General features: G+C 41.9%; 1 protein-coding gene across 5 annotated transcripts in view; it reads left to right on the top strand.

The window, feature by feature from the left end:
• TMEM232 (transmembrane protein 232) overlaps positions 1 to 17,200 on the top strand; it is a 147,468-nt gene that overhangs the window by 26,684 nt on the left and 103,584 nt on the right. For 3 of the 5 annotated variants that reach the window (XM_083464500.1, XM_083464502.1, XM_083464501.1), the window contains 4 exons: positions 2,586 to 2,743; positions 7,129 to 7,228; positions 11,453 to 11,622; positions 15,863 to 16,041. In XM_083464500.1, coding sequence (XP_083320626.1) covers positions 2,586 to 2,743; positions 7,129 to 7,228; positions 11,453 to 11,622; positions 15,863 to 16,041 — 607 coding nt within the window. The remainder of the gene's footprint in view (positions 1 to 2,585; positions 2,744 to 7,128; positions 7,229 to 11,452; positions 11,623 to 15,862; positions 16,042 to 17,200) is intronic. The other 2 variants (XM_083464504.1, XM_083464503.1) reach the window with 2 other exon arrangements.

Below are 17,200 nucleotides of genomic sequence, written 5' to 3' on the forward strand. Positions count from 1 at the left end.
ACGGTTATCACCTACTATGAAAATGAAATTATGCAGTTATGTTAATAATTCTGTGGTAATTAGTTTAGAATTTTTGAGGATGAGGCCTGTGCATCAGGACTTTAATTACACTTGTAATTTCTTTAGCTTTTTCAACAGTTTTAACTTTATTTCCTTTTTTTCAATAGATAAGTCATTCAAATGAGATAACCAATTCTCTTTATTTAAGCTTAACAGGAAAACTTGGAGCTAATTACATCATTATAGTAAACAAAGTATCGTGTGGCACCCTGAAAAACTTAACAAATTTATTATGGCATACGGTTTTGATAGTCTTTAAGGCAGGGCTTTGGGTCTCCAGCTGTTTTTGGACTACAACTCCCATCATCCCTAGCTAGCAGGACCAATGGGCAAGGATGATGGGAACTGTAGTCCAAAAACAGCTGGAGACCTCAGTTTGGAAAGCCCTGCTTTAAAGACTCTTTGGTTTGCTTGATTTTTGGATACCTCTCTGGAAGTTATTACCGTATAGGCCCGAATATACGCCGCACCCACAAATAAGATGCACTTTTAACATTCAAGGGGGGGGGGAAAGAAAAAAAGACAATACCCGAATATAAGCCACTCCCTTAAATTCTGCAGGCGCTCACACCCGTAAATGGCAAATGTAGAAGAAAATCCTATGGATACTAGAGAGGACTCCTGGCACTGTTTGCCTGCAATCCCGGCTGCATTCAGGTTGGGAGGGGGGAGGAGCCCGGCTGCATTGCCAGCGGTCTTCCCCCTCCCCCATGTTCTCTCCTACCCAGCTTTGGGGGAGACTGGGAGTGATATCGTAGAAGCCAATTTTTGTAAGGTCGCACATTTAAGCCGCCCTTTAACTTTTCACGGTCAGAATTTGGGAAAAAAGTGTGGCTTATATTTGGGGCAATACGGTATATCTTTACAGTAGTCCCATTTACCATTAGCCACGCGGGTCCCTGATCAGAAGGTCGGCGGTTCGAATCCCCACGACGGGGTGAGCTCCCATTGTTCGGTCCCTGCTCCTGCCAACCTAGCAGTTTGAAAGCTCGTCAGAAGTGCAAGTAGATAAATAGGTACCGCTCCTGTGGGAAGGTAAACGGTGTTTCCGTGCACTGCTGTGGTTCGCCAGAAGCGGCTTAGTCCTGCTGGCCACATGACCCGGAAGCTGTACGCCGGCTCCCTCGGCCAATAAAGCGAGATGAGCACCGCAACCCTAGAGTTGGCCACGACTGGACCTAATGGCCAGGGGTCCCCTTTACCTTTTACCCTTACATTAATGGCTTTTGTGTGAATAAGGTGGAGTGGGAGTTGTCCTGTCTCCCCCTTGCCCTCCCTGGGCTAGGATTATTATTCATTAAACTTACTAGTCACTTGGCACCCCAAGGCCTCCAAGTGACTTACAGTAACATATTAATGTATCAATGTGTTCCATGACCCCTGCCTTTAAACTCCCCCTCATCCCACCCAAAAGTCTGGTATCAAGCCCAACGGCTGCAAATCAGTGGTGTGGGGGTCCAGCCTCCTCATTAGGGATGGTCAGGCACCCCTTCTCTTCCTTCGGGGGGCAGCAGTAGCAAAGATGGTAGCGAAACATTTACCTGCTTTGCTGTTGGTCCGGCTGCTGCTTCTCTTCTGTGGCTTTTGTTGCAGGTGCAGATCTGATAAGGATCTGTACAGTGCTGAAAAGGTTCCCCATCCCTTTCATGTGTGCCCATCAAGTGGGCCTCTCTGGGTACAGGTATTCTTGAAAGGTTCTTCCTTATAAATCTTAATATTTGGACAGGTTCATAATGAAACCCAGAAGCACTTTAGATGCCAATGGTGTAAACACATTTGAAGGCTCCTAAACTGAATAAGAGGGACAAACGCCGGCTCCCTCGGCCAATAAAGCGAGATGAGCACCGCAACCCCAGAGTCCGCCACGACTGGACCTAATGGTCAGAGGTCCCTTTACCTTTGCCTTTAAACTGAATAAGCATGGGAGATTGAACCGGCAAGAGAGAACCTCTAAGCTTCCACCTCACCCCAAGCCTTAGAGATTTAATGCATCTTTGTCTAGATTCAGCTTCATTTGGTTTATATGTTTCTTGGTAGTTGGAGACTGAGGATACAGTTGGAGGCGCAGAATACAAAGAGACCGCAAACCTGCCTTGTACAACCTCCTTCAACTTGCAGTGTGAAAAGCAAAACCATCAGTTGCACTAAGCAAAAAACTGGCAGGAGAACAAATGTTACCGATTACCTCCATCATCAGTGTACATTGCACATTCTTGGTAGCTTGTTTAATTTTATTAATTTAGATGGCTTTATTATGCAATAGGATTTAATTCATAGTCTAGCATAAACATTTCAGCAACTGTTGAACAAAATTATGAAAGAGACGAGCCTTAATTACTTTTTCATCAAAGTGATAATCAGAGAAGGCAAACAATCTGGGGAAAATTTGATGTAACACTTGTTTTATTTGTTCATAACTTGGCAAGCGTTGTGTTGCAGGTGCGATGAGAGTACCGTATGAAATATTAAAGCTCTGCAGAGGAAGCTGTTTATTGAATTTATCTGTCATTTTCTTTTCACTTCAGAAGCTGTTGAAATACTTTTAATTTCCTTGGACCATGCGCCTCTTGTTCCAGACCATATCCCAGTTTTATTTTTCCTCGCGGAATCTGTTTTGTATAGACTCTGTTATGATACAGTGGAGAAGCCGCATCTCTTCGCATGTGAAATCAAGTTGTCCAAGGTATGTTGTATTTTTTTTAAGAGTAGCTGTCCGCATCCTGATGCCCTGATATATATGTTGTTTCATTTCATGGCTACTTAAGTGCCACTCTAGGCCTTGTGTACCAATCTTGCTATACTGTGATCTTATGCCATGAGATTCTTTGCTCTCTTCTGACAGTCTGTGACCGCTCAAGGTTGTAAATGTGGAATGCTGTCTCATTGGAGGTCCTCTAGGCTACAGCTGCATCCATCTTGAGATAGCCACTAAAGATTTTGTCGTCCTTTTGGCCTTTAAGAATATGTTATTGTTTTTTTGGAAGGGGGATTAAATGTTTGTATTGATTTTTGGTTTAGTTTAATGGTGTATACTGCTTTTGGTGATGTATAGCATAAAGTTGATGGAGGGAGGGAATAGTCATAAAGGTAGTAACATTTAAATACTTCATTTATAAGATCCATAGGGGCGCTTTCAGATCTATGGCATTGTTGACAATTTACATTACCGCAAATAAAAGCAGATGTTCAGTTTGCTGGAAAGCATGCCGTGACTGTACTAACGACAGACAGCTGTTTCTTCTAGATCCCAACTCATAATCTTTGCCATGGAAGCGAGTTATGGGAGCTGCAGTTTATATGGTCCACCTTTTATTGGAGAAAGTAATTTGCATCAACATGTTCAAGTGAAAGCAGTGCAGTGTTCTTTTATGCTACCCTCATTATAACTCATTCTATCTTGAATTTTTATCTCTCTGAATTCACTGGTTTTGAGTATTCCACAGTTCAGCTTTCAAGTGACACTTTAATGAGATGCTCTAAAATACATACAAAAATCATCGGGAGGTTTTTTTCTTTTTTGTTCTCAATACATATGGATAGCTTGGATTTTCTAATAATTTCCACGATCATCTTGCATAATGTTCTTCTCACTGCTTAAATGATGTGACCTTTTTATTCTCCTATATGGATTATCATTAACTAAGATGTATTATGTTAGGTCACATAATCTTAAAGTAGCAGCAAGAGATTTATGCATTCAAGAGAGAGGACGAAATTGAAGCCATGTAAATGAAAGTGTCCAAATGAGAACCATTTGCTTCTGAAAGCTAAGTAAGACCTGCAAGATAAATGATGGTACCAAATTGGACTTCAATCTTGTACCTCTTTCCTATGATTCATAGATCCCTTTCAAACAACACATTTTTGTCTTGATCACAGTGATTTCTCTGCTAAAACTTTATGATCTCTTGCTAACCACTGAGCACCATTTTTTTTACACAACACAAGCTGTCTATCACTAGGGTCCTCTTCCTCAGTTCCCTAAATTGACATGTGCACACACATGTGAGCGAAGTTGTTGCAGTGCAAATGCACCCGATGAGCCAATCCAGTGCACCCGCTGGTGTGTTTGCACCGCAGTGACCTTGCTGATGCATTGCCTATTTCTCTCTACCTTCCAGTAGGCAGCAGTGATGTGACTGAGCAGATTTTGGGTGAGTGGCGGTGCTCCATCAGGTCTTTCTCTACTGGGGAATTGAATCTGAGCCTCAGGAAATATGTGTTGTAGCTATTATAAAAGTTAGCATTGCGCAAAAGAAAAAATGAGCTGTATGTGAAGGAGTGTGAACAAGCACAATCTTCAATGGGTGCAGGATGAAATGATAGGGAGTTGTCCTCCTCCATTAAGCTTGCACAAAAGTTGACAGAAGTTACTAGCCCACAAAACAAATTACTAGCATATCCATTCGCATATAGTTAAATTAATCACTTGTGGCAAATCAATTTCATGAAAGAAAAAGAAAAACCTTGTATCTTCTGATTTCCTTCCTTCCTTCCTTCCTTTCTTTCTTTTTTAAAAAAGCTTTATTAACCTTTATTAAAATTCTTCTGTAGTCTTCTGGAGGCAACTTTTTCCTGACCACGGACAAAGAAGCATTACTGGAGCAAACCTGCTCTAGTAATTTTTGCATAGGTTCTCCCCACCCCACCCCGGATTTTAAAAAAACCTTTCTGTGTATTAAGAGAATATATTGTATTAAATATTTTCACTGCACTCAGGCCTGTTTCCAAGCAAAGCAAAGACGTTAAGTATTCCACCTAGTCTGGTGAGCCCAATTATTTTGACATCTCAAGTTCTAATATAGTCCCCAGGACTTCTGTTGTCTTGTTTACTACTTTATTTTCTTTAATGATGGCTGTATAGAGAATATTAACTTTCTCAGGCATTATTGGATTCTTTCCACCAGTTCCTCTGGTTTGGCTGGTATATTAAATAAGAGAAAAACAAAACAAAACAAAACTGATTTGCCAAGCAAAAGATTTGTTGAAAATTGGTTTTCAGTTAACGAGTGCATCATGGACAATATTAAAACACATTTCATATGAATATCTGGGATGATTCCTTCAGCTGTATCTGTTTTCCAGCCTTCTTATTCCTCTGTAAGGTATACTGCAGCTCCTATAATTAACTTGGGTTGTTATTAGGTTTTCGGGTTCAAAGAGAAAGGACCCCCCCACAAGCCCCTTTCACTATAAAGCTTGAGGCACATTGAGTTGGATCCAGACTTCAATTCGCTTTGGTGCAAGGGAGCAAGCAGGCAATTTTCACTTCTTCCTTTCCTTTGCAGCTTCTGGTGCCTTCTGAAAATCTGCTCCAGAGAGTTGTGGGACAATGGGGCAATTGATGTTTATCGCCTCCCCTGTTCCTTCAGAGGGAGCCTCCTCCAGATTTTGTTGCCTGCCGTGAATGGTGTTAACGGAAAAATCCAAGGGCTCCCTTGGACAAAAACAAAGACACCAACCAGGATTACTTGGAGCAAAACAGCAGCCTGTAGGCTTGGCCTTTATTGATCTGTTGCAACAGGGTGCTCCCCTCACCTGCAGGAGAGAGGAGAGACCCAGAAAAATGGTGTGCAAGGCCTTATAAAGACTTTTGAAATTGCCACCCTGTAGATCAAGACCACCCCCAGAAACATCATACATACATCACAGAAGGGGTGTAACTTAAGACCACCCCTCAGATACATCACACCTACATCACAGAAAAGGCGGTCTAAAACAGAAATTTGAATATTGTTTTTCTCCTGTTGTTGTTTATCTCCTGTCTGGCAAGTTACTTGATTGGATTTCCTGGGGAGCCTGGCCAGTCTTTTGTAATGATAAATACTTAGTTCCTGAGCCAGGTCACAGGCTCACACCCTATTCATATCTTAAATGTGCCCTTAATACAGGATTTGTGAGGAAAGAGACAATGGGGAGGCTTTTCCAGTTTGACCTTGCAGAGAAAACATATGCTCAGTTTAGGAATCAAAATGGTTCCAGGTTGGCCTTCCTGTGCTGATCTATGTATGTGCTTGGTTGGTACACTTATGAACATTACCATATATCTAAGACCATAAAAGTCCTATCACAATGGAACTGGGCCCTTTCATTTGCCGAAATAACCCCACCCTCTCATTCGCCTCTTGTAAGAAATCTGGCAACTGGGACCAGCCACCTCTTACCCTGTACCACTATAGCAGCTTGCAAGCAGGGGACACTGTGGGGCTGAATGCTTCTGCAATGCAGTGCCAGTACTGCAAATAGCTGGAGAGTGTCCTGCAGTTCTCTGCCCAGCAGAGATCAAATGGCACAAGAAGCCAATAAGATTCCATTTAGACCTGTAAAGCTACTGACTTTGACCTGGCCCCTAAGTTTGTTCAAGCTTAGTTTGGGTCCTTGCTTGATTCCCCACCAAACTTCTGCTTGCCTCTGTATTAAAACAAATGCTTGACTCCAGGCCACCAGTCCCGATAACTTGATTTTCACTCCCCACCTCTTGAGATGCATTTGGTAGTAACCCAAAACAGCACTGCTACTCTTTTCTCCCCATCTAAGTTTTTTTTTTTTTAACCTGTCACTATACATTTCCGCAAGCATGCAGCGTAAAATATTAACTTTTAACAATGGCATCACCATGTGGTAAATGCAAGGGAGGCCTAATAGGTCATTGGTGCACATTCCCCTTTGCCAGGAAGGCAGCAATAACTAATGTTCAAAGGTGTTTAGTACAATTTCGTTTTTGAAAAAGGCTGGCAGATATCCAAAATGTTTAGATAATTGAGGTTTAAATCAGTAGAAGTGTCATATTTATACAAAACAATGCCTCTGAAACATTAAGGAATCTTGATTAGTATGTTACCTGATTGCAGGTTAAAAGTCTTAGGGAAAATGTTACAGAAAGTATAGAAAGAAAATTGCCTTTCTGGGTCATAGATCTGAGGTAGAGACAACTTCTGGGTCCTGAACATAAGCAAAGTTACGTTAATTGATAGAAAAATTTCAAGTTTTGCAAAAGTTTAGGGGGCAACAGCAAATGAATGGAACAGACATGATACTAATGGACGTGTTTTGTGTTTCTTTTGCCAGCTTGGATTTTTGGTCTTTTTAAGGCTTCTCCTGTTCTATTTCTTTGGTTACCAGGGGTTTTCTGAAGAACACAGATCCAGGCTTCATGTTGGCTTGAAAGGTAGCAATTATTTCTTTCTAGTTATCTAGCTTTACATATTTTAGATTGTAACCCTGAGGGCAGGGACTGCCTCACCACTGATCTGGGAGCTTTTTCAGTTAGAGAGCAGGGTAAAAATGTTTCGGATAAATGCGCTCATAAAATATTTGTGACACAGTTGGGAATCCGGAGCATTTAGCCACCCCATTTAACTAACCACCCCAGGAGTGCTGTAGAAAAACCTGCGCTGGATGAGAGAGGCTGCATCCAGAGTTACCTCTCATTCTGTTTCCCAGCTTTGCTGCTGGCTATGCACTAACTGTAGAGCAACTCTGCCACTGTATTTATTTACCCTTTATTTTAAACCAGGACTGCTTGCTGTTCCTGAGTGTCACTTCTACGTTTGCAATCCCTCTTCAGTGTGAAAACAAGTATAACACCTCATATCATTAACTTTTAACACAAGGTTCCAATTGTCAGAAACACTGTACTTAAATCAAGTGTTTGTTTTAGGGAACAATGTAATGGTTACTGGTGTGAAGCACAAGAAATCGTTATCTAGCTATTTTAAAGCTCTTTCCTCAGATAGTGTCTTAATTAAGAGCAGGCTGTTTAGCATCCTTGACTTATGTAAAGTTCACACGAACTGTTCTTCATAAGTAGTCTGGGGCTTGTGATAGGGGGCTGTGATGCCTTTTTTGTGGAAAATGTTAATTGTATTCCATTCCTAAGGAGAGAGAAGTACTTATATATCAAGCTACTCAGTACTTTTCCTGGTCATCTCCCGAATGCTGTTAATGGGGAAGCTAAGCCCAGAGGGTTCTCAAAATCAATTAGAAAATGTTTCTCAAGTACGTCCATAGGCAATCTTTCGTTTGCAGGGAGGGCTGGGTGAATAGGCAGAAGAACAGAGGGAAAGCCCTTTTGGATCACATGAAAGGCCTCTCTAGGCTACGAGTTCTTACAGTGGCCAACCAGATGTCAGTGGGAAGCTCACAAGCGAGACATGACTATAACAGCACTCGTGGCACTTAGGAATCTCAGAAACAGTAAAGACAAAAGATAAAGGGACCCCTGAACATTAGGTCCAGTCGCGGCAGACTCTGGGGTTGCGGCACTCATCTTGCTTTATTGGCCGAAGGAGCCGGCGTACAGCTTCCGGGTCATGTGGCCAGCATGACTAAGCCCCTTCCGGTGAAACCAGAGCAGTGCACAGAAACGCCGTTTACCTTCCCGCTGGAGCGGTACCTATTTATCTACTTGCACTTTGACATGCTTTCGAACTGCTAGGTTGGCAGGAGCAGGGACCAAGCAACGGGAGCTCACCCCGTCGCAGGGATTCGAACCACCGACTTTCTGATCAGCAAGTCTTAGGCTCTGTGGTTTAACCCACAGCGCCACCCGCGTCCCTCTCAGAAACAGTAGAAGTAGAATATAACCATTATGTAACCTTTCTTTATAGGGGAGTTGCTCAACCCCCTTGGTCATTTGGGCTGGCCTTTTCTGAACCTTTTCAAGCTTTACAATATCCTTTTTGAGGCGAGACGGCCAGAACTGTACATAGTATTCCAAGTGCAGTTGTATGGACTTGGGAGCATATCTCCTCTAAACTGGGTTCAGTGGAAACAGGTGTCTTTCATTTGGCGTTAGGCCACGAGAAACAAACTGGCTAGGTTTCTTGAGGGCTGGATAGCAGCCAATGTAACACCATAAAAAAAAGGATCCGGGGTGATCTGGAAAATTATAGGCCAGTTATGCTTAACATCTGTTCTGGGAAAAGTAGTGGAAAACGTTGTTAAAATATGGTCATTTGATCACTGTTTCTGTTTTTACCTGCAACTACTCATTATGTTACAGACATCTGAACTAGGCAACATGCAGTTTATACTTGAAACATGGAGATTTAGGTGAATAACACCTAATCACGAGTTTTTGGTGAAAGTAGATGGCATTTAACAAGCAAAACAAATACAGACGTGGTCTGTTCATTTTGGGTTAAATCCTACCTCAAAGGCAGTGGGATTGTGCCATTTCTTTTAATATGGTAGCAAAGCCAAGATGAGGAATCTTCACACTGCTTCTAATCCCCACCTGCAGTGGATTTCAGGGAGTTTACCTATGTCAAAAGTAAGCCTATGCTGCTTAGCCAAGCTTCTTCTATTTCCATTTGCCAAGGGCCTGCTGGTTCACATACCTTAACCCAACTACTGGAATAAATACCGTCCAGAAAAATGTTGGAAGAACATTTCTGTTATAGAATCTCATTGATTCCGCTGGCTCTCATTGATTCGAAAGCCACCCGTTATTGTTCCTAGGCTCTTGACTAACTAGAAATAAAATTAGTGAGTGTTCAAAACATATGGCAGAATCTATAGAATCACTTCTAAATGGAGTTTGATTAATGCGAGTCATTCCTGGGGGCTTTACTTCACGCTGCCACGACTTAGTATGTGTTTCCATAGAAAGAGGTTGTTCCAACAAACAGAACGATTTGGCACTGCAAAATCTTCCTGAAGATTTCCCTCAAGCGTGGTTCCGATACACAGCCTGATTCTTCATCAGAATGCCTCACGCAGGCTATGATGTACAGAGAGTGAGACTGCAGAAGAAGACAAGAGTGCTTGATATAATCAGATCATTTGTCACTCATTCACAAGGCCACTGTTTCTAGCAAACCAACCTAATGTCAAACGCCTTCCCAGCACACGCTTTTCGGCATATATGTACACGGTATGCAGTGACTCAGCAGGCTGTTGCTGTGGTGGTAAGACTGCAGAGGTATTGCAGTCTTGCTACTGTTATTGGTTGTCATGGCCACAAATTCATATACAGAATGAAGAAAACAGAACCAGACAATTAGAAAAATCCTGATATTATATCTGTATCCTTTCCTTTTTGAAAACATGACTCATCTGCTACATCCAGATTTAGAAAATATATCAGCAGAGAGCTTCAGAAATAAAAGAGCCTCTCTGATTCTCATTCTTAAGGAATGCCGCAATAATATATTGTAAAACTGCAATGGAAAAAGCAACCTGATCCTCAAAATTATTTCACTGGCCATCCCAACTCGTTCATTCCAGTGGGAGAAATAGGATGGGTTTCAGGCTTTGGCTGTTACTCTCCTCTTATTACACCTAGGGAATCGGTGGGAGATTGCTGTTAAAACAGTATAAGCTTGGAACACTTCACATCTTACAATGTTTTTCCAGTATAATACACTGAAAAGAAAATTCATATCTGCTTTGCAGAACAAATGATCGAAAGTGTGTCAGGTCTATAGACATCTGGTGTTTAAGTTGCATTAAAGAAGGGGCCATCAACCTTTTTGGGGGGCTTTGGGCATATTCGCAAACCAAGAGGAACTGTTGTAGGCCCTTCATACACTCCACAACCAAGTATGCACTGCAACCTATTCTATTAGCTACAATAGAATGCTTCTTCCAGGCCTAATTTCTGTGGGGAGAAGCAGCCCTTTGGATGTGTATGTGTCCACCAGCACCATGTTCTCTACTTCCATTAAGGCACAGTAATCCCACAACTTACATGGGGGTTACATTCTGGGGATCACACCTAAAGAAAAAATTGTGTGTAGTCAAAATCCATTGAGTTCAATGTTGGGTGGATTGCCAAAGTCATTTTTCCTGGAACCCTGCCCACTTTCCACCCCATTTTAATTTATTCCATTATCTTTTTTTTGCTGTGCATGGAAAGCTGAATATACACATTTAAATGTGCATGAGTTGCGGGTTTACTGTATATAAAAATATTTCTGTTTAAAGTTAATATAAATGTTTATTAGATGAAATCAGCTGGCTTACTGATGGAATTCCTCCTAATTTTGTGCAAATATGCCTAGTTTGCTTTAAGGAGGATATCTCCTTATAGCATCATGTTAGCCATCATGTTTGTATCTGTCAGGGATAGTTTATTTTTCATTTATTTAAGAACAGAAAATTAATTAATTGCACTTAATCAGGAATACAGCCACCACACAAAACTTCTCCATACGTAGTGTGTGGGTTACATCAACCCTTTCCTTAGAATCATGCCTGTAGTCTTTTGTTACACCACAAGGGGTCACACAATATTTATAAATCTGCCCTGGAAAACTGCTCTGCTGAAGCTGAACAGTAACAGTAGACGTTGTGTAAAAAACGAAACAAAAACTGTACAGAACAAACTGTAAAACAGTATGATAAACGTAATAAATTTTTTTTTTTTGGGTGTGTGTGTGTGCCATAGCGCTAGCAGCTTCCGAGGTCAGCTACCAACCGTACCCAAACATCCTTTTCATGGTGCATTTTATGCTGAAGGCTGGAGAAGTCATCTGTGAAACATCTGTACTTTCTCAAACATCATTGGCCTCTGATGCAAGTTTGCAAGAAAAGCCGGCTAAGTCTTTTTCTGACACAGTAGGTAACACATGACTGTATTTTATATATAACACACCAAATAGTGTCCTGTTATTAAATAAGCATGCTTGGTGATTCAGGCATAAAGACTAAAGTTGAATTGAACTAGATAGATTGACATGTGCTGTTGATAGTGGGTGTGGCAGCATTGCTTTAATGAATCACTTTCAGGGGAGGGAATATTAATTAGAACTGTAGCAACTTTTTCCTTTCAAGCAACCCTGTACCTTTCAACATTCTCAAACTTTGTAAAGTGAGTTGAATCCGACATTTTCCTTTCTCCAGCAGAAAAAAACAGCTCACTGAGATAGCATATGCTTTGCATGCAAAATATCCCAGGTCCAGTCCCTGGTATCTGCAGGTGGTGCTAGGGAATCTTCTTGTCTGAAATCTCGCAGTGCTGCAGTCAGTCATTATAAACCAGGGGTAGCCAAAGTGATACACTCCAGATGTTGATTCCAACTCCTATCAGCTCCAGCCAGCACAATCGGGAGTCAGGAATAGTGAATGCTTGTAGTCCAGTAACATTTCGAAAGCATCGCTTTGGCTACCTTGATTGAGAGGGACAAATGGTCTGACTCAGCATACGGTAGCTTCTGCTGCTGGAACAAATAAACCTCTGGATCTAGCCTTACGAGGCTTCCCAAATTCCCAAGTATACCATAATGCAGGGGTGGCCAACTCCCAGGAGACTGCAATCTACGCACAGAGTTATAAACTGGCAGTGATCTACCCCCTTTTTTGGGGTTCAGGTCAAAGCTTTTTTTAGGGAGGAGGAAAGCCCCATTGTTTTGGGGTGCAGAGCTTTTTTTAGGGGAGGCAAAGTTGTTTAGCTTCGTTGGGGGGAGCCAGTGATCTACCACAGACATCCAGTGATCTACCAGTAGATCACAATCTACCTGTTGAACGTGCCTGCTATGATGGATGTTAATGATGATTATTAAAAAGTAGGATAAACAGTTTCATCACCGGTACATCTATCATCAGTACAGCTGAAAAATCATAGCTGTGGTGGGGTAGGCCACCCTTTTAAACATTGCCAATGAACCATCCAGTTTGGTTGGAAGTTGAGGTACTCAGTGGAAGCAGGCAGTGTCATGTCAAAGTCAAGAGCAGATAAGGACAGGACCTTGGAGAGCTCCTAGGGGACAGTGCTGGCTGAAGCATTCTAGTGCTGAAGAATGAAGAGGCTGGGATCGAACTAACCCAGTAGATGAGCAGAAGCAGGGGCTCCCACTAGTGTAGTGAGGCTTCCTTCTCCTTTCCCTGCACCCCCTGTCCTCGCCGCAAACCTGCTCCGGGGTGTTGGGCTCAGGAGAAGCCCCAGATTAGCACATCTCAGTGATGGCTGCCGCCAGAGGGGCTCCTAAAGAACTGTCCTACCCTGAGGTAAGTGGAGAAGAAACAGATATGGATTATTCAAAGACAGCTGTTTGTCCTTTCTGTTTTATTGTATAGTTGATGCTTTATAAAAAAAATGTAGAAATGGTATAAACCACTTTGTGAGATCGCCCCTCCTTGCTATACTCCTTGTGCACACTCACACACAGGCATACTGGGCATTGAACAAGAATACTATATTTCAGGGGTGGCCAGCTCTCAAGAGACTGCCATCTACTTTCAGAATTAAAAACTGGCAGTGATCTACCCCCTTTTGGGGGGGTTCAGCTCAAAGTTGTAGAGCTTTTTTATGGAGGAGGAAAGCCTCATTTAGGGGGGGGGAGTTCCATTTTTTGGGGGGGTTAAAGGCAAGGGACAAAGGGGCAAAGTCACTCACAAAAATATCACTATGGATCAAAACAGCAGCACAGAGAAAGCTCCCTCTTCCCTTCCAGAGATCATACAACAATGGAGGGTGGGGTGTGGGGGTGTGGCAGGAGTGACACACGGAAAGGGAGCCAGAGATCGACTGTGATCTACCATAACCTCGTGGGAATCTACCAGTAGATCACAACCGACCTGTTGGACATCCCTGCTGTATTTAATAAACACAGGCATTGCAACTAGCTTGTCCATTTTGTCAAGGCCATCCTGCCCTAAATATTTCCTTTTGGTAACTGGAGTGTGGATGGTGCGGAGGATGCTACTCAGAGAGCAAAGAGTGAATGCTAATGGGCCAGCTTGCGCTCTTATTGTCCTCTCTTTCTGAGCCCCTTGAGTCTTCTCTTGGCCCCACTGTGCTCGAGTTAATGCAGCTCAAGGGCTGCAGCAACTCTCCTGCATATTCTGAGCATGAGCCAGAAAGAAAAGCTCAAGGGGGTAGGATATGGGCTGGAATTGATTTTGTTTTAAATTACCCAGGGCTCCTCTTAGAGAGCTTTCACTCATCTTGGTTTGCTGGAGGGTGCTATAGAGATGTACTCCTCAATTTAGAAAACCTTGAGGAATAATTTATTGCACGGCTCAATTAAATATATTATAGAGACTAAGCTCCATTAATAGTAATTGAATCACCACCCTGATATTTTTAGCTGTCTCTTCTATAATGTCTCTGAAATCTTTTTTTCTGCTCTGTTACTTTTTATGGAGAGATTCATAGCTATGCCACAGAATGGCAGCTCTTGAAATAAGGAAAATAAAAATAGGCATATAAGGAGAGACTGTAATGTGTGGCTGAAATGTGTAGGTGGATATCATCTATAATTTACTCAGCGTTGCTGTAAGGACATGCAAAAGCTTCAGAAGTAGCTGGGTTTGAGAAGACTTTCCTTTGTGTGCTGAGCATTAGAACTCTGTTAGAATCTCTTGTACAGGATATGTGTCAGCTTTCCAAATTCTAGCACTTTTAAAAAAAGAAATTGGTTTCATAGGACAAGGAGGAAGCCTTTGTAGAAATTCAAAGGCCCTGTTTTCCCCTTAATTTATTTTCTCCAGTGATTCAGACACACCTTGTTGCCTAGTAGACATCATTGTTATGACAAAGGCTCTATCTTCTTCTTGTCTCCCTACTTGAGGCAAGAACTTACTTAGAGTTAATGAGCCAAATTAAGAATTCTGGCATCATTTTCAATCACAGCTTTTCCATATGTTGACTGTGGTCATGATGAAGTGAAGCCAGAGTCTGTTCTTCCCATTCATATTCAGCAGTGCTTCTGGAGCAGCATCATAAAGAGTGTTATATATATATACACCGCCAGTATTCAGCAAACACATGAAAAATGTAGGGAGCAAGGCTGGACCACATAAGGGGGAAGGTCTGCCACTGTGTGTGTGTGTGTGTGATTGCAGGTCTTTTATATTAGTTTCATTTCATTCATTATTTGTGTTGCACTTTTCTGTTGAAATAATAATTGAAGTGGCTTACAGCAAAATCAATACTGTCTGATTGTGCTGCTTGGTTTGAAATGCTTGCAGCTCAGAATTTGTCTTACATTATTTGTAAAAGGAACTGGAGGGAATTGTACCCTTAATGTAAGATAAGTGAATATGTGATGTTGGAACTGTAAGACATACACTTGGCATATCTCGAACCCTCATATATAGCCTAAGTAGTTGCTTGGGGTGGCGCTGTGGGTTAAACCACAGAGCCTAGGACTTGCCGATCAGAAGGTCAGCAGTTCGAATCCCCGCAACGGGGTGAGCTCCCGTTGCTCGGTCCCTGCTCCTGCCAACCTAGCAGTTTGAAAGCACGTCAAAGTGCAAGTAAATAAATAGGTACCGTTCCGGTGGGAGGGTAAACGGCGTTTCCGTGTGCTGCTCTGGTTTGCCAGAAGTGGCTTAGTCATGCTGGCCACATGACCCGGAAGCTGTACGCCGGCTCCCTCGGCCAGTAAAGCAAGATGAGCACCGCAACCCCAGAGTAGGTCACAACTGGACCTAATGGTCATGGCTCCCTTTACCTTTACCTAGTTGCTTGGGGTACAATATATTTAGGGAAAGAAATGAAGTACAGGGAGAGTTGTGCTCCAATAGCCCATGCAATATTGCAAATATTGCCTAGGTTACACCATGCATCTGTTTAACATGGTACAGTATCGTAGGACAAAGATCTTGCAAGGATCTGTACAACAAAGCCACTTGTTAGCAGTCTTCTCTTGACTGTGTCCCAAAATGTCTTCCCCTTTAAAAAAAAACAACACATTGTGAGAGCAAAATGACATGTACTCTGCATGAAAATGTAAAGCTGATAAAGTCAAATATTATGATGGAAAAAATTGAGATGCAAGTCTATGCAGAAAATTGCCAATTAACTTTGTATTCACAAGGTCTTATTAACGGATTTAACTTTTTTTTTTTTTAGTCACCCATGGGTACTGGCGGATCAGTTGAATTAAATCCTGAACAAAAGCAGTTCAAAATTAAGCCATTTCTTTGGCACAGTCTTCTTGTTTGGGTTTGTGTACAAAACAGCTGCTCTAATATAGATGAAGTACTCAAGCATGTCCTATTCTATAAGGAAGAGCTTCATCAGGAAGACTGGTAAGGACAACCTCATAACTTGATATAATCTTTATGGAAATAACCTTTGTGCTTAAATGTTAAATAACCTTTATGTCTAAATGTTAATCACCCCAAAGTTGCCTGTCAATGAGATTTATATTTTTTGTACCAGAAGGAGAAGCAATTCATGTACTTTGTATCGCTTCACATTATCAATAATTGTTCTTACCTTTTTGGCAAGGAGCACATATCAGTTTACTTTGATTAAATTATGCCTGTTACGGATAGAAACTTCATTTCAGCAATTCAAGACAGAGTAATTTTCATATAACTACTAAACAGCTGCAATGAAGTGTGCCATCCTTTTGGGACAGGTACTTGGCTTAAATTTTGGGTGCTCTTTATATGCAAAGTGCAATACATTCTAATTTTGAATGCCTATAATTAATTTTACATTGGAGCTGTCTTCTTGATAGCTTATGCTAATTGAAGTTTCAACAGGTTTCAACTGCGGATTGTACTCATTGCTGTTCTACAGTATGCTTAATTTTAAGTAATTTTTGCCAGGAAGAAAGTTCTTGGATAGAGACAACATAGATGCATTTAGATTACCGCTAATGATAGCCATGTTAGTACAGTGGTACCCCGGGTTAAGTACTTAATTCGTTCCGGAGGTCCGTTCTTAACCTGAAACTGTTCTTAACCTGAAGCACCACTTTAGCTAATGGGGCCTACTGCTGCCGCCACGCCGCCAGAGCACGATTTCTGTTCTCATCCTGAAGCAACGTTCTTAACCCGAGGTACTATTTCTGGGTTAGCGGAGTCTGTAACCTGAAGCGTATGTAACCTGAAGCGTATGTAACCCGAGGTACCACTGTACTACAAATTTGGCCTGAAGATCAGATCAGGATCTTCTTGAGATTTGCAGAGGTTCAGCTTGTGTAATCCTAAGGGTGACTAGAATAATGGTGAAAAAACAAGCAAAGTTTGGCATTGTTATGTTTAGCAAATGAAATAATGCCAAGCCTGGGTTATAAGCTGATTGTTGATCACTGGAATCTGGAGTTGACCATGGAAGAAATTAAGGCAACCACTCATTGGCCCAGTTCTAAAGCTTTGATTAAATTATGGTTTGATGTGAATGAGCAGCTTCCTTGATCTTTCAGTGCTTTGGGGTGGGGATTGGGTTGGACAACAG

This window comes from Podarcis liolepis (genome assembly GCF_965112155.1).
Source record: "Podarcis liolepis genome assembly, chromosome: 11".
Classification (NCBI taxonomy): Eukaryota; Metazoa; Chordata; class Lepidosauria; order Squamata; family Lacertidae; genus Podarcis; species Podarcis liolepis.